This window comes from Rutilus rutilus (genome assembly GCF_951802725.1).
Source record: "Rutilus rutilus genome assembly, chromosome: 22".
Taxonomy (NCBI): Eukaryota; Metazoa; Chordata; class Actinopteri; order Cypriniformes; family Leuciscidae; genus Rutilus; species Rutilus rutilus.
The window spans coordinates 3,016,405-3,039,988 of NC_140227.1; the positions used below are offsets into that span (position 1 = coordinate 3,016,405).

The 23,584-nt window shown below is 40.3% G+C and overlaps 1 protein-coding gene across 1 annotated transcript in view; it reads left to right on the forward strand.

Annotated features, from left to right (window-relative positions):
• rbms2a (RNA binding motif, single stranded interacting protein 2a) overlaps positions 1–15,696 on the forward strand; it is a 62,367-nt gene extending 46,671 nt beyond the window's left edge. Inside the window, exons 5-14 of the mRNA XM_084394842.1 lie at positions 6,570–6,727; positions 7,793–7,872; positions 7,964–8,073; positions 8,174–8,217; positions 8,392–8,485; positions 11,060–11,110; positions 11,188–11,298; positions 13,848–13,925; positions 14,016–14,103; positions 15,094–15,696. Coding sequence (XP_084250968.1) covers positions 6,570–6,727; positions 7,793–7,872; positions 7,964–8,073; positions 8,174–8,217; positions 8,392–8,485; positions 11,060–11,110; positions 11,188–11,298; positions 13,848–13,925; positions 14,016–14,096 — 807 coding nt within the window. The 3' untranslated portion in view covers positions 14,097–14,103; positions 15,094–15,696. The remainder of the gene's footprint in view (positions 1–6,569; positions 6,728–7,792; positions 7,873–7,963; positions 8,074–8,173; positions 8,218–8,391; positions 8,486–11,059; positions 11,111–11,187; positions 11,299–13,847; positions 13,926–14,015; positions 14,104–15,093) is intronic.
• Positions 15,697–23,584: the final 7,888 nt, after the last annotated feature.

Below are 23,584 nucleotides of genomic sequence, written 5' to 3' on the forward strand. Positions count from 1 at the left end.
ATCGAATGTGACAGGAAAGACAATTATACTGTTACAAAAGCTTTCTATTTTAAATAAAAAATGTTGTTCTTTTGAAATTTCTATTCATCAAAGAATCCCAGGGGGAAAAACATAGTCACACTCAAATATGAAGCAGCACAACAGTTTCCAACATTGATAATAATCATAAACGTTTCTTGAGCAGCAAATCATCATATTAGAGTGATTTCTGAAGGATCATGTGACACTGAAGACTGGAGGAATGATGCTGAAAATGCAGCTTTGATCACAGGAATAAATGACACTTTACTATATATTCAGAAAACAGCTGTTTTACATTGTAATAATATTTCACAATATTACCTTTTATCAAGTATTTTTGATCAAATAAATACGGCCATCTTTCAAAAACATTTAAAAATATGACCCACTCCAAACATTTGACCAGTAGTGCACATGCAGAACAGGGCTGTAAGATAAAGTGCCCTGTAAGGACGTACACATGTACAGACCAGCATCATAAACTGTCCCTGCGTGGCTTCCTGGACACCAGTTCAGGTTTGTTGACGTTGGTTAGGTAATGCTTGACTGGTTTAAACACACACACACACACACACACTGATGTGACACTGTCTTTACTCCTAGAGATAGGATTAATTGACACACATTTGACGAACAAAAAGATATGTATGTTTATGTCTCTTGGCTCTCTGAGTCTTTTCTCTGGCACGTTCTGTGCCATTTGTTTGCTGTTTTGCGTGTGTGTGAATGTCTCTGTTGTAATCTTCTGAATTTGATCCCTCGGTGTCTCCCAAACTCCATTTTGCACGACACAGGGAGTGTGTGTGAAACACACACTTTAAATACATGCACACTGATAAATGTTAGCTATACATCAATGGTGAACCTACGAACTTGACATTGAAAAAACAAACTGTTTAATTGTTTTGTTTTAACTATAAAACTCTATAAAACATTAAAAAAAAAATATAAAACATAAGTGAATGCTGACTGGTCAATACAACATTCCAGTCATGATACATGAGACAGTGTTCACAGTGTCATTAAAGTCGGCATGAAACAATTTGCTATCGTCTTTTCTTCCCTATTGTGTCGTGTATCTGAGCGAAACTGCTTCTCAAACGAGAACAAATGTGGGCGGGGCTTGATTTTCTCCGCGGGGAATTGATTGGATGGTTGTGGTTTGCTATTGGTGGATCTCCTGTGAGTGACCGGTTGCCCCGCCCTCGTCATCAGAGAAGAGAAGAGCTGTCTATCTCTCTAGTCTGGGATAGCTGTAAAAATGTCCACTTTCAGCTCGTGGTTCACGTGTCTTTTTGCTGTGAAATTGTACAGATTTATTAAAGTAAAGGTATAAGAATCATTTTATATAGTTAGTAATATTTCAAGATGAACACTTACTAGACGGAAGCAGCTTAAGTTTACTTAATTATCCATATATCAGTAGAAAAATCATGTTCAAATATGATCATCAGGCTTTTGAGGAAGGTTTATTTGTTCATCTCTCAATCATTGTATTGCATTGCATTATTGTTTTAAAACTACAGAGCTTTGATCATAAAACTAAGCATTTATTTAAATATCTTTCTAAATTATTGGGAGTGTTTATATGCATTTTTTTTACAAGTAATCTGTTATACTGTTATGAAGATCTCATTGATTTACATTACAATCAGAATTTCATTTTTTATCAGCATCTGCACCAAATTGCTTATTTTTGCTCAATTCGAGTTTGAGCTTCATATTCTCACTATATCATAGCTATAAAAGCCATCAAATATGATACTCAACAAGAAACACATATGCATGCCTTTTTAGAAAATTTGTAACGGTTCCATAAAAAAAAAAGATATGTTTCTGGCTATTATTTGTATGTATATGTCAGGCTTTACAGGGTTAACTTCGACAGTCTGATTAAATAATGCATCAAGAAAAAGATCTTTGCACATAATCACTTCTGGTTCACTTATCACACTGGAAGTAGAAGGTCAAGTTGAGGGCATTGCATTGTGGGATATTGTTATGTGCAGTGTGTTCTCTGCATCTTTTGGCAGTAGTAGTAGCAGTATGTCATCGTCTCGGTATGCGTACAGTCACCGTTTACACACTGCATAATGCAGGAGTAAGAAGAGTAGTGTGTTAGCATAGCCAGTGAACATGCTTAGTGTTGCTTAAGTGAAGAATGATCATCAGTGTTGGAAGTCTTGGTTTATTTTCAGTCTTAAAGAAAGCTTCTGATGTGTTTAGACTCAGGGAGTCTGGGAAGCGTGTCATGGAAACAGGAAGGAGATCTTTTTCTCCAGGGAAAGATGAGACCGGCAGAGCTAAGATGATGTCAGGCTTTTCTGTTTCTCTTTTCACTCTTTTACTGTAGCATTTTCAGACCACTTCATCAGCCTCTCAGTTGTGTGTGTGTGTGTGTGTGTGTGTGTGTGTGTGTGTGTGTGTGTGTGTGTGTGTGTGTGTGCTGTTTTGATGTAAAGCCCAAAGTATACTTTGTTTTTTTGCACAGTTGTAATTTGAATGCATGGCCTTTCAAACTATACTCAATTTGACGTCTAGGCGCACACAGGTGGACATTATGACAACTTGCACTCTGTGGACAGAATGTTTTGTCTCATAACCCATATACACACTTTTATAATCTTTATAGGCTTGTAGGCTAGAGTTGTACAAATGCGGGAACTTTCGAATCTCCTTGCAAATCTCTCATCCATGCAGCCATCCGTTGTTGTAGCTAGCATGTGTTTCTCCAAAGTAAATTGTCTCTGGTTTCTCTCTGTTCTGTTTATTCAGTGTTTTCTTTGACTAGTTGTGAATCAACGGCCCAGAAGCACTGTTGCCACCTTGTGGATGAACAAATTACTTAGTGGCAAACAAATAATTGAATGCATGTGCATATTTGTACGCAGTTATAATAACAATCCTAGGGTACGCATGAAAAGTGATGTATATTTTTCGGCATTTATTCATTCTCAACACAGTGCCGTAAAGTTCTCTCTCTGCCTGACAAAAAAAGTGTGAGAAAATTTCATGCGGATTTTTAAAGGTCTTGGGAGGATGCATTTAGATTTTGATGCATTTTAGTCAAGATAACACAGATGATAACACTGTAGCTGGATCTTGGCTGGGATGGCAGAGGCAAAATCTAGTTATGAAATTATTCTATGACTGAATGAAAAAACTGAAGCTTTAAATATATATAATATATATTTATAATATATATAATTTAACCAAAGTACCTAGATGGATAACGATTTTGACTCGTCAGCTGATGATAATAAGGGTTTAGACCATTTCAAATCATTATAATTTAAGTCCCAGTTAAAGTGTTAGTTCAACCAAAATTTTTTATTATCCCATAATTTACTCTCCCTCAAGTCATCCTAGGTGTATATACGTTTCTTCTTTCAGCCAAACACAATCAGAGTTATATTAAAGAATATCCAGGCTCTTTCAAGCTTTATAATGGGAGTGAATGTTGCCTTAGACTTTGAAGAAAAAAAATCAACAAAGCACATCCATCCATCATAACAGTAATCCACACGACTCCAGGGGTTAATAAAGGCCTTCTGAAGCGAAGCAATGCGTTTTTGTAAGAAAAATATCCATATTTAAAACTTTATAAACTATAATCACTGGCTTTCGGTAACGGCCTTACATGAGTCTAGTTCCGGCGGAAGAGTGACCTCTGACCCGACGCACGACGAGTGACCTCTGACCTGATGCTTGATGAGTGACCTCTGACCTGAAGCATGACGAGTGACCTCTGACCTGATGCATGACGAGTGACCTCTGACCTGAAGCATGACGAGTGACCTCTGACCTGAAGCATGACGAGTGACCTCTGACCCGACGCATGACGAGTGACCTCTGACCTGAAGCATGACGAGTGAACTCTGACCCGACGAGTGACCTCTGACCCGATGCATTACGATTGACCTCTGACCCGGCGCATGGTGAGTGACCTCTGACCTGACGAGTGACCTCTGACCCGACGCATTACGAGTGACCTCTGACCCGACGCATGACGAGTGACCTCTGACCTGAAGCATGACGAGTGACCTCTGACCCGACGCATGACGAGTGACCTCTGACCCGACGCATGACGAGTGACCTCTGACCCGACGCACGACGAGTGACCTCTGACCTGACGCTTGATGAGTGACCTCTGACCCGATGCATGACGAGTGACCTGTGACCCGACGCATGACGAGTGACCTGTGACCCGACGCACGACGAGTGACCTCTGACCCGACGCACGACGAGTGACCTCTGACGCACGACGAGTGACCTCTGATCCGACGCAGGACGAGTGACCTCTGATCCGACGCAGGACGAGTGACCTCTGACCCGACGCACGACGAGTGACCAGTGACCCGACGCACAACGAATGACCTGTGACCTGACGCATGACGAGTGACCTGTGACCCGATGCATGACGAGTGATCTGTGACCCGACGCACGATGAGTGACCTCTGACCCGATGCACGACGAGTGACCTCTGACCTGACGCACGACGAGTGACCTCTGACCTGACGGACGACGAGTGACCAGTGACCCAACGCACGACGAATGACCTGTGACCTGACGCACGACGTGTGACCTGTGACCCGATGCATGACGAGTGATCTGTGACCCGGCGCACGATGAGTGACCTCTGACCCGACACACGATGAGTGACCTCTGACCTGACGCACGACGAGTGACCTGTGACCCGACGGACGACGAGTGACCAGTGACCCGATGCATGACGAGTGTTCTGTGACCCGACGCACGATGAGTGACCTCTGACCCGACACACGACGAGTGACCTCTGACCCGACACATGACGAGTGACCTCTGGCATGACGAGTGACCTGTGACCCGATGCATGATGAGTGACCTCTGGCATGACGAGTGACCTGTGACCCGATGCATGATGAGTGACCTGTGACCCGACGCATGACGAGTGACCTGTGACCCGATGCACGACGAGTGACCCGACGCACGACGAGTGACCTCTGATCCGACGCAGGACGAGTGACCTCTGACCCGACGCAGGACGAGTGACCACTGACCCGACGCACGACGAATGACCTGTGACCCGACGCACGACGAGTGACCTGTGACCCGATGCACGACGAGTGACCTCTGACCCGACGCACGATGAGGGACCTCTGACCCGACGCACGACGAGTGACCTCTGACCTGACGCACGACGAGTGACCTCTGACCCGACGCACAACGAGTGACCAGTGACCCGACGCACGACGAATGACCTGTGACCTGACGCACGACGAGTGACCTGTGACCCGATGCATGACGAGTGATCTGTGACCCGACGCACGATGAGTGCCCTCTGACCCGACTCACGACGAGTGACCTCTGATCCGACGCATGACGAGTGACCTCTGACCCGACGCACGACGAGTGACCTGTGACCCGACGCACGACGAATGACCTGGGACCTGACGCACGACGAGTGACCTGTGACCCGATGCATGACGAGTGATCTGTGACCCGACGCACGATGAGTGACCTCTGACCCGACACACGACGAGTGACCTCTGACCCGACACATGACGAGTGATCTCTGACCCGACGCACGACGAGTGACCTCTGACCCGACGCACGGCGAGTGACCTCTGACCCGATGCATTTTCTGATTGATTCTCCTGTGTTGGCGTTGGTTTATAAATGATTTACATTACAAATCTGGTGAAATGGCACACGTTGTGTTCCCAGATGAACATAAGCAACCCAAACTCAAGCATCTGCAGAGATGGAGTTTGTAACCCGAGCTGCTGAGACGCTCCACACATGTAAATGATAACAGAGCAACACTTTGCTATGAAACACAAAGAGCTGCTCTGAGAAACACGTCACCTGCTCGCATGTGAATAATTAAAGCATCACGCTTTACTCTAAAACCCGCACCGCATACTTTTTTAATTGAATTGCAGACTTTGTGATTTCACAATAGCACTAAGCTAAATTGTAATTGTTTTAAAACTTTTAAATAAATCATGCAGCCTTACAAAATGGTCTAATAATGCTGTTCATGGATTCTCGTCGGGTAAATTGAAATCGAGGATTTTGGAAACAGGAAACAGTTTTCCATCTCAAAGGACATAAAACTAAAATATGTCAACAAAATGCAGGTTTTGGGCATTTGTGATTCACATGCTGCAGTAAAAACAGCGGGACATTTTAAAACGCTTAGCGTGAAAAACACACAAAGTGCATTAATGCACCAAGACAGTGATATCTAAAGATCAAATTCACAGCTTATTGATATTTAATACTAAACAGGCAATCAGATGAGCCCAGAATATGACTGCAACAAATGAAATGCTGAAGTGATTTGTTTATAATGTTTTTCAATGGAAAAACGCTTATCGAGAAACTGAGCTTTGCGTCTATATTCTGTGTTCATCTGCTTGCTTGTACATATAATTAATAAGGTGTATATTGAATTTGGTCTTTTAATAAGGTGGGTGTTCCTTTAAGGGTGTGATGTCACGTGAAAACTATGAATTGTACGACTGATTAGTACAGTCAGATGTAATTTCTGCATTTATTTCCAGCAACAGGAACAGGATCCCACTAACCTGTACATCTCTAACCTGCCCGTGTCCATGGACGAGCAGGAGCTGGAGGCCATGCTCAAGTCCTTCGGTCAGGTCATTTCCACTCGCATCTTACGGGACGCTAACGGAACCAGCAGAGGAGTCGGCTTCGCTAGGTTCTTTATCTATCCATCCATCCATGCATCCATGTATACACATCCATCCATCCATCCATTCATATCCATCCATCCATCCATCCATCCATCCATCCACATATACACATATATCCATCCATCCATCCATCCATCCATCCACATATACACATCCATCCATCCATCCACATATACACATATACACATCCATCCATCCATCCATCCATCCACATATACACATTCATCCATCCATCCACATATACACATATACACATTCATCCATCCATCCATCCATATGTACACATCCATCCATCCATCCACATATACACCATCCATCCATCCATCCATCCACATATACACATTCATCCATCCATATATACACATCCATCCATCCATCCATCCATCCACATATACACCATCCATTCATCCATCCATCCATCCATCCATCCATCCATCCATCCATCCATCCATCCACATATACACCATCCATTCATCCATCCACATATACACATCCATCCATCCATCCATCCACCCACATATACACCATCCATCCATCCATATATACACATCCATCCATCCATCCACATATACACATCCATCCATTCATCCATTCATCCATCCATCCATCCACATCCATCCATTCATCCATCCACATATACACATATACACATTCATCCATCCACCCACATATACACATTCATCCATCCATCCACATATACACATCCATCCATCCACATATACACATCCATCCATCCATCCACATATACACATTCATCCATCCATCCACATATACACATCCATCCATCCACATATACACATCCATCCATCCACATATACACATTCATCCCTCCATCCACATATACACATCCATCCACATATACACATCCATCCATCCATCCATCCATCCACATATACACATCCATCCATCCACATATACACATCCATCCATCCACCCACATATACACCATCCATCCATCCATCCATCCATATATACACATCCATCCATCCATATATATCCATCCATCCATCCATCCGAATTTCACAACTTTTCCCACCATTTATTAGTTTATCCATGTCTTTGTATAACAGGATGGAATCTACAGAGAAGTGTGAAGCCATCATTCAGCATTTTAATGGAAAATACATCAAAACCCCACCAGGAGTGCCAGGTAGACAATATATATTTGATTTATTTTATATAAATTCCAATTAAAGACATTTTGAAACTAATATTTTGGTTACTGGTCGCTTCGACTGTAGTACCTTCAGAACCGTTGTTATGCAAGTTTGCTGACGGAGGACAAAAGAAGCGACAGAACCAGACAAAGTACCTACAGAACGGTCGACCCTGGCATAGAGACAGTGATACGGTACGAGCGAGTATTTATATATGTATTTATATTTATGCGAGTATTCATACAGACCCTGTGCATATGATGTAAAGTTAATCATATTAATTTCCACGTTAAGGGAGGAATGACGCTCACATACGACCCAACAGCCTTACAGAACGGGTGAGAACAGACTCTCAAAGCCTGTTTTAATGCATCTACTATTTAATGTGTATATTAAAAATGCTTGTTTATTTGCCTATACAGTATATCATCACAATATTAACTGCTTTTTAACTGAACATCTAACTTAAGTGCTGATTTGTAAGCTTGATTGTTTTTGCTGTTTATTTTCAGGTTTTATTCTTCTCCGTACAGCATCGCTCCAAACAGAATGATCGCTCAGACATCTCTGTCTCCATACATGCAATCACAATTACCGTCCTACCAGGTGAGCATCATTAAAGAGGACCTATTCTGCTTTTTTCCATGTTCATCTCTCTTTAGTGTGTAATGTTGCTGTTTGAGCACATAAAAGCTCTGCAAAGTTCTTAAAGTCCCCCTGTAGTCAATCATTTTATCCCTTAAAACTCATCTTTGATCACCAAAATTACATATTTAAACGTTTTTTCCGTCATTTCCGAATATTCGTCATGCCTTAAAATAGCTTGAATGTAAGTCTACACCCTTGCCTCATTTAGTATGCACGGTTCTATGAATATGCAAATGAGCCCCGCCTCCACTCACTCACTCAGCTCAGAGATCCACTGGTTGACAATCACACGTCGATCTGATTGACAGAAGGAGGGGCTTCATAGAGACAGGAACTAAACAGAGCGTTACTGACAGACTGGGAAGAGAGGAGCCGCAACAATGGAGAATATGAGGAAAATAATCAACATTCAAGCAGGAAAACCTGTTCTAGTAGAGCCTAAAAACTCAATCAAGACTTTGTAAAATGGCATAAGACGTGCAGTTTATATCAGGTCTCTGTACACATACTCACACAAATATTATAGAGGATAAAAGTTTTTTGTGCAATATTAATCAAAACACATTAACACACTTATAAGGTCAGAGCAAAATGGTTTACTGATAATGCCTTCCTACATCAACATCTTCTGTTAACTTACTCGTCTGACTCTTCCATGTCTGAGCAGACCTTCATTTCTGATCACACATTTCTGAATGTCAGTCCCGATTAGATTTTTTCATTTTGTAGAGATACTGAGCTCAGTCTGAGCGTGTGCCAAAGCCGACAGCAGCCAGATGGAAGCTCACAGTGACTCAGCAAGCGTTGAGGGAGAATATCAGACCGCAGGGGCTTGTGGGAATTCTGACACCTTATTGAGAGCGGATGGATGAACAGGCAAAAGCTAACACTATTTGCTGAGGTCCTGTAGATCTGACACGTGTGCACAATGGCCCATAAGAGGAATGATGCTACAGCTCAGTCTGCTGGCATGTAAGGGCGGCTGGTGGATTGTAAAATAAAGAGGCATACAACATTTGACCTTCCCAAGGATTTTTTTGGACTGCTTTAAAATAGCTTTTTTGGTCACTTTTAGACAGAAACATGTTCAGAAAATGACACATGTACAGCAAGACAATAAAAAAATAATTGAACTCACCTAATCCTAGCCTATCACTTGAAGCAAAAATCCATCTCTACTCTCTAGTTACATCAGTGGTAACAGTTCAAACTAACATCACGTAATTTACGTCTCTTCGATGATTGGTTGATATACCAAGGGAAGTGTAGCAAATTCGCTGCCATATGCTGTGAAATACTCGATGGTGATTGGCTATTTTTTTTTTTTTTTTTTTATCAACGGAGGTACAAGTCTGCAGCTGAATATTACAGGAATAGCAGACCCAAAAATTAAAATCATCATCATTCATTGCATCCTTTTTTTGTGTCACGTTTATAAAGTTTGGTGTACGTTTTTTTTTTGTTTAAATGTTTTCAAAGAAGTCGCTTCTGCTCACCAAAACTGCATTTATTTGATCAAAAATCATTTTGAAATACTGTTAAATATCATTACAATTTAAAACAGCTGTTTTCTGTGGTGAAATATATATAGTAAAGTGTAATTTATTCCTGTGATCAAAACTGAATTTCCAGCATCATTACTCCAGTCTTCAGTGTCACATGATCCTTCAGAAATCACTCTAATATGATGATGCTCATATTTTTGCTCAAGAAACATTTGTGCCATTTTTGCTGCTTAATATTTTTTATGGAAACCGTGAAACTACCATTAAAACATGTTTACTGTCAAAAGTGACAGTGAAGACATTCATAATGTTACAAAAGATTTCTTTTTCAAATAAATGCTGTTTATTGAACTTTATATTCATCAAAGAATCCTGAAAAAAAGTTGATAATTAAGTTGTAAGCAGCCAAACTTAATAATAATAATAATAATAATAAGAAAAACCATTCATTGTAATTGAGCACCAATAATAATTGATGATAACTGAGCAATAAATCATCATATTAGAATGATTTCTGAAGGATCATGTGACACTGAAGACTGGAGTAATGATGCTGAAAATTCAGCTTTGCATCAGGAATAAATGACACTTTAACATATATTCCCATAGAAAACAGCTATTTCAAATTTTGATAATATTTCACTATTTTTACTGTATTTTTGATCAAATGAATGCAGCCTTAGTGAGCAGAAGAGACTTCTTTAAAATTCTTAATTATTTCAAACTTTTGTAGCCTGTGTATGTGCATAAAGGCTCATGTAAAGGCTATTTTTAGATGCAAACTCCTGTCCCATTCCAGTCACGAACGGCACCATCTGGCATTAAATGAGCAGCATATGGATCCAGGTGCACTGTGGGATAGCTAATTAATATTGGCTGGTAGGGTGCATTTGAAGTCAGGCCCAGTATTTCTCCAGTATCTGCAGTGTAATTCTGTGAGGCTGAAGTGTGGGGAGATGTAGGGGAGTTTGCATGATGAGATCAGTTTTTGAGGAGATATCCATGTTTTTTGTGTCTGTATCCACAGATGCACAGCCCGTCCTGGATGCATCATCAGTCGTACCTCATGCAGCCCGCAGTGAGTGTCACCTATGCTTTACTGTAGCTTTACATGCATCATCTCTGGGTTTATAGCATCTCTCTCTCTGTGCGTAGGGGACCGTTCTGACTCAAGCTATGGATCACCCGATGTCCATTCAGCCCACGTCTATGATGGGACCCCTGACCCAACAGCTGGGCCACCTGTCTCTCGGCAGCGCCGGCACGGTGAGCTCTTTCACCTTTAATAGATCCTCAACAGGAGTTTGTCTTTAGGGGCTTTCGCACCGGAGGAACCTTTTCATAGTTCCTAGAACTATTGGCGGAAGTTCCCGGATTCTGGCGTGTTCGCTCCGCAGGTTTTAGTTCTAGGAACTCCTTTTGGAGGAACTAATTTAGCTCCTACTTCAGAGTCTAAACCAGCACTATAGGAACAACCAGTGATGTTAGTGTTCGCTGATTGGCTGAACGCACGCGAAACACCAGCATTTTAAAAGCTGCAGTCCGTAACTTTTTTGGGTTAAAAATGATCCAAAATAATTTTTGGAGCAAGTACATATCCAGCCGGTGTTCAAAACTCTCTGCTTGCCTTAGATCGACTCAAAACGGTAAGCTTGTAATAATGTTTTTGACTCCAGTGGTACTGGTGGATTTCCGTGGGAAATTGGAGCATGTCTTTGCGTCATTACGTCACATCTGTACTCATAAAGAAGAGTCTCGGCTAGTCGGCTATGAGTGTGAGGATGTTGGAGGAGGAGATTAATAGCCTTTTCTCACAGCACTTGATATAATTAAACTTTTCTATTTGATGGCGGATCCAGAAAGGTTCAAACGACAATCACCAACTGGAGATTCACCCATTGTAAAATGCAAAAGACTTCGGAGTGGCTACAGAATAAAAGAGACTGCAACCGGCCCATGCGAAAACAAGGATAATATCGGAAGGGCATTAAATGTAGTCACGCAATGCTGATGTTGTTAACATTAACAATTTGAGAACAAAGTATAATTTGCACGGTTTGACGTGATATGAAGCGATCGTTAGATTTAATCAGCCCGATTTACTGCAATGCTTTTTTTTCCCTTAGTTGGTCATAGGGCTGCAACTAACGATTATTTTGATAATCGATTAATCGTACGATTATTTTTTCGATTAATCGGATAAAAAGTTTTTTTACAAAGTTCAATTTGATTTTTTGTTTATTATAACTAAATACAACCCTAAATCAGGGTATTTATGTGTAAAAGTGTACTTTAAAAAGTGCAAAAGCCACACATTGGAGTTTTACTAATATAATCTTTAATTTTGACATAGTGGCAACACTTGTCCATATATCAGTAGTTAAAGCCATTCTGCTGTTGGTGGTGTTTATAGCACTCTTCATTTTTTGGAATGCCTCCTGGTACTTCCTCTCCATTCATTTTGTGAAGTGGGTCCTTGAGGGAAGAATGTATCCTGGGTTGAGTATGCTGACCATTTTTTTTAATCCTTCATCTCTCACCATTGACATTGGCCGCATGTCAGTTACCAACATTATTAAGTATGGCATCTGTTACAATGTATGGCATTATTTACTCCAGAAACTAACTCTACGAAAACAGTGATAGATGATGGACCTCCTAACATTTACGCTCAGGAGAAAATCCAACGCAACTTTGAGGGGACCAAGCGAAACAGGATTATGTGTTTCTGCTCAGCTAGCGACACTGGACATCAACCACACGGCAAACGCTAATACCTTTTTATTACTGTCTTTCTGTATAACAGTTCTATCTAATAACGTATCAGACAGGACTATTAAACAGTTCGTAAACTAATGAACGCGGAGAATGCGAGCGATGTGAGCTCAGGTTCTTGCGTTCTCCGCGCCGTCAAAATAAAAGTCGGCAAATACAACCATGAAAATGTTCCTATGGGAATCTTTATTTCTCAGGGAACCACTCTGGTGGCTAGTTCCTAGAACTGCCCGGTGCGAAAGCCCCTTTTGTTTTAGAATCTAATTACTATCAAAGTACCCCTATTAAGCTTTTTGGGATATTCCCTTTCATGGAGTGTGTAATAGAGCTGTTTGTGATTGTAAAAGATCTGGAAGGTTCAGATAAATGGAGTTTTTGTCTCTCAAAAGAAAGAAGTGATTCTGAACTGAAACGAGTCGTCAGTAATTCCAGTCTCACTTCCTGCTGAATCTGCGTAGGTTTGTAACAGATTTGCATAACGCCAGTCTATGTTCTTCATTGGCTGCCGTGAACAACGTCTACTTTGAGCCTCAAACACTGTAGTTTTATCTGAGACTGGAAGAGTTTGGTTCGTGTTGTTCGTGTGGAGAAGACGCTGTTTTCTGCTGACAGAGCAAATCCACTTTGAAGAGATTGATACGGTAAAACCAACGCCATTTTTACTGTTCGTATCACTGAGGATCAAGAGCTGAGGAAGATCCGGAGCTGAAATTCAGATATGCTAATGAGCGTTTGGTTTCTGACACGGTCGACCAATCACAACAGATTGGGTCATCTGACCAATCAGAGCAGAGCAGCTCTCAGAGAGGCGGGGTTTAGAGAGACTGAATCCTTGATCGAAGCGTTTCAGACACTGAGAGAAAAGAGCTGATGCTGCAGTGGAGATTATGAGGGAATAAAGTGTTTTTTGAGCTGTGATGCATATAAACCTGTTGTAGGAGACTCCAAAACAACATCAGGAACCTTTAAAATAGCATCATAGGGACACTTTAAATGCAATGGAAAGTTTTTAACCATTTTTTTATTTATGTTGTCTACAGTATATTCCTAACACAGCTATGCAAGGAACGTACATCCCTCAGTACACCCCAGTGCCTCCCTCTAGTGTTACATTAGAGGTACGACAACCGTTCATCATCACACACTGCTTTACATGATGAGCTGGTTCATTACTTACATGTGATTCATTCTCATTCTGTGTGATGTAGGAAAACAGTGGACAACAGCAGCAGGTTTCCATGGAGACGCCTTCGGAACACACTAATTATTCCTATCAGCACAGCAAATGAAGCTTTGGTAATACAACACATATGGGAAACGTTCAGTATGATGTCTATCAAATGGCCGATTTGGCACTGCGGCTTATATTTTTATGTTGGCTTGATAAAACTTTCAAACATGAACTCTTATAGAGTATTTTACTGTCTTTTATCACGAGCAAAGCTTAGCAACTAGCCTAGGACATGCCAACACACCATGGTAAATGAATGCTAGAAACATGTTACCAGTGTGTCAAATCATGTTGGCAACCTGTTAAAACATATTAGGAATGTGTAAAAAATGCTAGCAATGTGTTAAATCATGCTAGCAACATGCTAAGACATGTTAGGAATGTGCTGATTAATGTTAGAATGCAAGTAACACATTCAAACATTCTAGAAATGTGTTAAATAATGCTAGAAACATGCTAGTCATTTCGGCAGCATGTTAAAACATTGTAGCAACGTGCTAATTCATGTTAGAAACATTCCAAAACTATGATAAATAAATCATACTAGCAACATGTTAACAATGTGCCATTTATGCTAGCTATGTGCCAAATCATGTTAACAATGTTAAAACATGATAGAAAAACACTTTTAAACATGTTAAGTTGTTAATTTATGCTAGCAATGTGCTTATTCATGATTTAAAAAAATGACAACATTGTGATAAATCATGTTAGCAACATGTTAAAACATCTTAGCAATGTGCTAATTCATCTTAGAAACAAACTAACACCATGTTTAATCATGCTAACAGCATGTTAAAAATGCTAGCAAGATACTGGCAATGTGTTAAATGTTAGCAACATACTTGAAATGTGTTGGAACATGCTAGGTAAAACATGCTAAACATAACAATGTGTTAAAACTTGTTAGAAACATGCTAGCAATGAGTTAATAGAAAATCTGATTTACAGTTTTTACAAGGCTCTCTCTCTCTCTCTCTCTCTCTCTCTCTCTCTCTCTCTCTCTCTCTCTCTCTCTCTCTCTCTCTCTCTCTCTCTCTCTCTCTCTCTCGCAGGTGCTCTACAGTTCTGTGGACAATGGAAATCTCTCTGTGAGATTTGCAGATTTCCACAGACGGAAGAGTAGCAGAGGGGATACGGATCACAAAAGGATCTCGTATCTTTTGTAGAACAGAGACCGGGAAGGACGTCACTCATCTTTTGTTCAACTCCTCTCTCTTCAGGTGTCACTCGGCCAACAGTGGGAGACTGTGCAAAAGAGCTATCCATTCATCTATTTTGATAACAAAACAGAAAAAGCATAAAAAACAAAGATAATTTAGAAAAGGCTAAGGAAAACACAATGTGTTCTTTTATGCACGTTATGGCAAATTCTTATTTTTAAGAACTAATTCTTTAATATGGGAGGATGAGAAAAGAGAAAGTAAAAACATGTCTTTTATGGTTTTTGTAAAATATGCAACCTTTTATTTCTTTCGATTTGTTCTTTTGTTTTTCTTCAGTCCGCAGCAGTAAGATATTTTTGTACAGATGCAGACAGTGCATTTTTGTCCTATTTTTGAGTGTGTCGTGTGATGTTCTGCTGAAGAAACCATTTAAAGCCACTTCTTCATGTCGTACCATCTTAAGAATCTATAAAGAAATAGTGATAAAATCACTCTAATTCGATCATCACTTCTCTGAAAGCATCAGACAATCATTAAATTATTATTTATTGAAAAAATTATCTTTTTTTTGGTACATACCAGGGCAATACAGATTTGTCTTTCAATTTCAAATGAACTATTAGATGCAGAAATAGATAGAATATCTGATATTGTGAGATTATCCGGTTATTTTTGATGCGCTTCAGCGGTTTAAGCTTTTTTAAACATAGTAATGGAAACGAACCAGATTTTTGTAGAAATGTGTTTTATGAGGGGCATTTTAAATCTAATGATTACCTGTGAAACAGTTTGTGCCTAACGTTACAGTGTTCAGGATCAACTCATTTTTATTTAAAATATGAAAATGTAAAAAAGTATAATTAATCATTTTAGAGTTAAACTTCTGTCTCCTCCCTTCATACTTTAGCTAAAATGCAATTTTTTGGTGTATGTATTGCCACCAAATATTTCAGGTTTCCAAAAGCGTTGGAAATATGCATTGTAATGTACATAGTGTTTCATAAATATTACTTTTATTGGCTTACAGTACGAAGGTCTAGAGGAAGTGACATTAAGTGGTTTGTTAGTATCACAAATATTTCATAAAAGTGATGATAACATATTGACTTGATGAAGCTTCTCAATACAGGACTGCCATAAATAGCAGATTTGCATAAAGCAGATATGTAATCAAACTCACCAACTGGAAGGAAAGATTCGCTGTTACGTTGTTTTACTGGTATGAATAAACACATGCAGTGGGGCAAAATAACAATGACAGGGGAAGAAAATCAAGGCATTGGAAGGTTCATTGTTATGCAGTTTTATTCAGTATTTTTGTCTCGTTTTCAAGTCACAATACCTAAATGTACTAATAGGACACTCACGTTGTATATATGCCGCGCTGGCCGATGTGGCGGACATCTTGGACTTGTGTAGTGATGGGTGAAACACGGCTTCGTGAAGATTCAAAACCTTTGTGAATCATTTGTTTCGGACCAGTGATTCGGAACGCGTATCAAGCTGCCGAAGTCATGTGATTTCAGTAAACAAGGCTTCGTTACGTCACAACTGTCTAGAAATGTTTCTAAATTTCTATGGTTCGACTTCGACGTTTAAAAATAAGAATTGTATCTAATAGTCACTTATTGGTCTGATTAACCCAGTTCTTAAACAAATTTAATAAAACAGCACGTATTATAAAGGCACTTAATATTTAATGGTGTTCGATGTTTTGTCAATTGCATTTAATAGATTATACTTTCAATAAAACATTTGCAATTGGTTTATAAAAGTTTCCGAGTGTTCTGACCAGCAGGGGTCACCAGTGTGTGGTGTTTCCAGCGATTCAAACCAGTGAATCATTTTGTGAATCATTTGGTTCAGTTGATTCAAAGTTTAGAATAGCTTTGTTTCTCCCATCACTAGTCATGTGATCTTAAATTGTTGGCCTAATTGAATTGAGTCAACCTACCTACTGTATAAGAAAAACAGTGTAATCTTTTTTTTTTTCGGAAAGTAATATTAATTTCTTTAGTTGTCCTTTTTTGACGTTTATTTTTACTATGCCAAATATATATATAATAACCAGGGCTTGACATTAACTTTTTTGCTCACCAGCCCCCTGTAGTGGTTTTCATAAGTTACCAGCCACTCCGCATTTTCACTGGCCACAATCTTGACATCGATACCATGGGGAAAAACTGCCATATAGATATTTTTAATATTATCTGGCATAATTTGGTATAATATAAATAATATAAACATAATTTGGCAGCAGTCACTTTAAGACCTGACACGGATCCATTATACTGTTCTTTCTCAACTGCTTACGTTCTCGTGAATACTCGTTAAGACCAGCATTTTGACATTATTGTGTGTGTGTTTGACTGTTTAAGCGCAGCGAAAAAGATCTCAGTTTAGCACTGCGGCTTTATGTGCGTGCACTTCGGCTGTGATCGCAAAACCTGGGGGAACGAGTCAAATTATTCAACGCTGAAATTCAAGCCCTGTAACACCAACAATATTCATCCGGAGCAAATAAACGAGAGTGAGGGGAGGCGGGTTTGTGTAACTCGCTGTCGGAGAGATGAGAGAGAGAGAGAGAACATGCTGGTATTGTGGATCTATTCTGTGGAAAATGAGTATTGGAAGTGTTTCAGATATTTCAGTAACACTACATTGCTCTTATTTTATGATGCCTTTTTAAAAGACTACAGCTGAAAAATGTATATATTTAGTATAAAATTCAACCCGGCAATTCGGAGAGTTGGCGGAAGTTAATGTCAAGATTAGAAGTCTATTGGTAAGAAAATACACATGGTTCCAGAAATATTATCTGAAAGCAAATCTTACTCTTGTACACGGTTTTGCCTCTCAACCCCTTTCACACAGAGATTCCGGAAAATACACGGATAAAGTGACCCGGGTTCGTTTGATTTTGGTTCATTCACACTGCCAGTGATTTTCCGGAATCACACACAAAATCCCGTAAAGACACGTGACATCGATGTGACTTGTAATGTCTCAGCAGCGTCTTAAGTTTGCTTATGAGCTGCGATTTCTCTCTCGAGAAACCACGCTTGTGCATTTTTGTGTGAAATATTTTGTGTTTAGGCTGTTGAGATATCTTCATTGGAAAACAAGACCACAACACGGATGAATAAGTGTGTTTTGTGGTTCTGGATAGTGTGAGGCTTCATCAGGTCGAGTGTTATCATGGCTTTGGTAGTGTGTAGAAGCCTTCGCTGTGGTGCTGGGATTAAACATGACATGATCAGCAGGAACAACTAGGATTAGGATGAAGAAGGACAGAAGCAGTTCTTCAGTGGCTCTCTTCCTTCACGCTGCTGTTTTGATCGTCCGACTGAGATTAGCTGTAGTGTTCGCTCTTTTAGATGATGAGGATTCCTCCGCTTGTGTGTGTTGGTCGCTGTTCCTTTCTAAATCCCTGATTCATAGGATTTGGGGGGAATTTGTTCTTCGTGTCTTTCTCTGTGCAGTTTGTTGTTGTACTTGAAATTTACTGTCCTGGTCAATCATGATGCACTTCTGAAAGAGTTTGACTATCCGAAATGAAAGCTTTGATGTCATTGATAATCTAAAAAAGAGTGTATATTTACTCATGGTTCCACATGAGTTGTTTTTGTACCTTGTACCTTTTTTGTGTGGCTCTTCTATAGGATATAAAGACAAGGGCTTCTATCACACTAAAGGGCTCGTGATGCAGCTGTTACTTCTTCCTCGCGGTGCTTTTACATTTCACCAATGTAAAGCCATGACCTTGATCTGAAAACTGTTCAACGGTTTTCATAAAGAGACTCTTTTACATATAAAAACATCTTGTAGCTACTAGGATAGTTTGAAATTATATTCAAAGAACGTTGTGTTACTGAAATGGATCTATACCTCTTTTACAGTTTACTGAGATTCACTGAAATCTTCAGGCCACCCAAAGAATTGATTCATTCCTGCAACCAAAGATATCAATGCCACCAAGAATCAACATGCCTTTAGTTTTCGTTTCTTACCGAGAAATATTTTAAAAGCCCTAAATCCATATGAATGATCATGGAGATGATGAGATTTGAAATAGCATGAGTTAGTTGGTTACGGTAATGATCAAGTGTTTTTCACTATATTTTTTTTCTCATTTCTTTGACTTCTCACCCTTTGCCTACTTTGTCAATGTGATTTTACTGTTGATGTTTTAAGTTTTGACAACGCTATGTCTAAAGATATTTCTCAAATGATACCACGCACCTCATGAAGGAACACAGGATTTATTTTTGGTTATTAAGCTTGCTATATCATATCATCCATTACAAACACAAAACATGAAACACGGTTTTGAAACTTTGAAATGATAACAATTCAGATTCATTACATATCTAAATTCTTATATCTTTCTCAGCAACTGGGATTAGACTGAATCAGTTCAATTTGCATGATTTAATGTCATCGAATAGCTGCTAATGTTTTGAACTGATCATTTCATAGTTTCAAAATGTATTGCTGCTAACATGGGGTGTTGAAGCTGTTCACCAGACAGAGCCATGACCAGTGTCAGTCGTGGAGTTCAGAGTTTGGGTTTAGTGGTGTTGGGTCAGTAGATGGTGTCTGGATCCACAGAAACAGCTCGTCGTAAAGCCATACGGTATGGTTGTGATGTGATTATTGAACAAATGGCTTGTCTCTTGAACAGCTTTTTTTAAACATATTCTTTATTTATACAGTCACACATTTTGTACAGATAGCTGAAGAAACAGTTTGATGGTTTGTCTGCATGTAAACCAGAGTTTCTAGCCGGTAAAGTGTCTTCCTGTGCCACCGTTTCTGATATTCTGTTACTGTTTTTTTGTTTGTTTTAATGAAGAAAAAAAAAAAAAAAAAAAAGCATCTTCTGTTTGTTTTTACTTTTTTAAAAACTGATCTCCTGAATTTCTTTTTTTTTTAAATAAAATCTTGTTTGTATTTTGTTGGGTTTTTTATTCATTCACAGCATTTTCACCTACTGTAATAACATCAAAACATCAGCCTCAGTTTTTTTTTGTTTTTTTTTTAATTGTGAGGAATCATATGCTCTTTTAATTTTCATTGAACTTTATAATTGTCTATTTATAATTACGTTTCCAATGTCTAAATTCGACTACTTATAGACTAGTGCTGTCAAATCAATTAATCGCATTTTACATAAGGTTTTGTTTATATAATATTTGTGTGTGTGGAGATATATATATATATATATATATATATACAGTGAGGAAAATAAGTATTTGAACACCCTGCTATTTTGCAAGTTCTCCCACTTAGAAATCATGGAGGGGTCTGAAATTGTCATCGTAGGTGCATGTCCACTGTGAGAGACATAATCTAAAAAAAAAATCCAGAAATCACAATGTATGATTTTTTAACTATTTATTTGTATGATACAGCTGCAAATAAGTATTTGAACACCTGAGAAAATCAATGTTAATATTTGATACAGTAGCCTTTGTTTGCAATTACAGAGGTCAAACGTTTCCTGTAGTTTTTCACCAGGTTTGCACACACTGCAGGAGGGATTTTGGCCCACTCCTCCACACAGATCTTCTCTAGATCAGTCAGGTTTCTGGGCTGTCACTGAGAAACACAGAGTTTGAGCTCCCTCCAAAGATTCTCTATTGGGTTTAGGTTTGGAGACTGGCTAGGCCACGCCAGAACCTTGATATGCTTCTTACAGAGCCACTCCTTGGTTATCCTGGCTGTGTACTTCGGGTCATTGTCATGTTGGAAGACCCAACCTCGACCCATCTTCAGTGCTCTAACTGAGGGAAGGAGGTTGTTCCCCAAAATCTCGCAATACATGGCCCCGGTCATCCTCTCCTTAATACAGTGCAGTCGCCCTGTCCCATGTGCAGAAAAACACCCCCAAAGCATGATGCTACCACCCCCATGCTTCACAGTAGGGATGGTGTTCTTGGGATGGTACTCATCATTCTTCTTCCTCCAAACACGTTTAGTGGAATTATGACCAAAAAGTTCTATTTTGGTCTCATCTGACCACATGACTTTCTCCCATGACTCCTCTGGATCATCCAAATGGTCATTGGCAAACTTAAGACGGGCCTTGACATGTGCTGGTTTAAGCAGGGGAACCTTCCGTGCCATGCATGATTTCAAACCATGACTACTTAGTGTATTACCAACAGTAACCTTGGAAACGGTGGTCCCAGCTCTTTTCAGGTCATTGACCAGCTCCTCCCGTGTAGTTCTGGGCTGATTTCTCACCTTTCTTAGGATCATTGAGACCCCACGAGGTGAGATCTTGCATGGAGCCCCAGTCCGAGGGAGATTGACAGTCATGTTTAGCTTCTTCCATTTTCTAATGATTGCTCCAACAGTGGACCTTTTTTCACCAAGCTGCTTGGCAATTTCCCCGTAGCCCTTTCCAGCCTTGTGGAGGTGTACAATTTTGTCTCTAGTGTCTTTGGACAGCTCTTTGGTCTTGGCCATGTTAGTAGTTGGATTCTTACTGATTGTATGGGGTGGACAGGTGTCTTTATGCAGCTAACGACCTCAAACAGGTGCATCTAATTTAGGATAATAAATGGAGTGGAGGTGGACATTTTAAAGGCAGACTAACAGGTCTTTGAGGGTCAGAATTCTAGCTGATAGACAGGTGTTCAAATACTTATTTGCAGCTGTATCATACAAATAAATAGTTAATAAATCATATATTGTGATTTCTGGATTTTTTTTTTTTAGATTATGTCTCTCACAGTGGACATGCACCTACGATGACAATTTCAGACCCCTCCATGATTTCCAAGTGGGAGAACTTGCAAAATAGCAGGGTGTTCAAATACTTATTTTCCTCACTGTATATATATATATATATATACATGCATACATATACACACACATACACTATATTGCCAAAAGTATTGGGACACCCCTCCAGATTTCAGGTGTTCAGATCACTTCTATGGCCACAGTTGTATAAACTCAAGCACTAGGCATGAAGACGCTTCTACAAACATGTGAAAGAATGGGTCACTCTCAGGAGCTCAGTGAATTTAAGCGTAGTACCATGATAGGTTTCCACCTGTGCAATAAGTCCATTCGTGAAATTTCTTCACTACAAAATATTCCACGGTCAACTGTTAGTGGTATTATAACAAAGTGGAAGCAATTGGGAACAACAGCAACTCAGCCATGAAGTGATAGGCCACATAAAATCACAGAGTGTGGTCAGCGCATGCTGAGGCGCACAGAAATCGCCAACTTTCTGCAGAGTCAATAGCTACAGACCTCCAAACTTCACGTAGCCTTCAGATTTGCTTAAGAACAGTGCGTAGAGAGCTTCATGGAATGGGTTTCCATGGCCGAGCAGCTGCAGCCAAGCCTTACATCACGCTTCTCTGTCTGGCAATCCGATGGACGAGTCTGGGTTTGGCAGTTGTCAGGAGAACTTGCCTGACTGCATTGTGCCAAGTGTAAAGTTTGGTGGAGGGGGGGTTATGGTGTGGGGTTGTTTGGTGGGGGGGGGTTATGGTGTGGGGTTGTTTGGTGGAGGGGGGGTTATGGTGTGGGGTTGTTTGGTGGAGGGGGGGTTATGGTGTGGGGGGGTTATGGTGTGGGGTTGTTTGGTGGGGGGGGTTATGGTGTGGGGTTGTTTGGTGGAGGGGGGGTTATGGTGTGGGGTTGTTTGGTGGAGGGGGGGTTATGGTGTGGGGTTGTTTGGTGGGGGGGGTTATGGTGTGGAGTTGTTTGGTTTGGTGGAGGGGGGGTTTATGGTGTGGGGGTGCTTGGTGGAGGGAGGGGGGGGGTTATGGTGTGGGGTTGTTTGGTGGGGGGGGTTATGGTGTGGAGTTGTTTGGTTTGGTGGAGGGGGGGTTTATGGTGTGGGGGTGCTTGGTGGAGGGGGGAGGGGGGGGGGGGGGGGTTATGGTGTGGGGTTTTTAAGGGGTTGGGATTGGCCTCTTAGTTCCAGTGAAAGGAACTCTTAATGCTTCAGCATACCTAGACATTTTGGACAATTTCATGCTCCTAACTTTGTGGGAACAGTTTGGGGATGTTCCTGTTCCAACATGACTGTGCACCAGTCCACAAAGCAGGGTCCATAAAGATCTGGATGAGGAGTTAGGTGTGGAGGAACTGGACTGTCCCGCACAGAGTCCTGACCTCAACCCGACAGAACAGCTTTTGGGATGAATGAGAGCGGAGACTGCGAGCCGGGCCTTCTCGTCCAACATCAGTGCCTGACTGTGTTCATTCTTCTTCTTTTCTCTGTTCTTTCTAGTTTTCTCATACCCATTAGCAACATAAGACAACTTGCCAATTTACAAAGTATTAATACTTAAAAAGCTCTAATCAAGAAACTTATGTTAGTATTAGCTCAAAAAGAAATCATTGTATA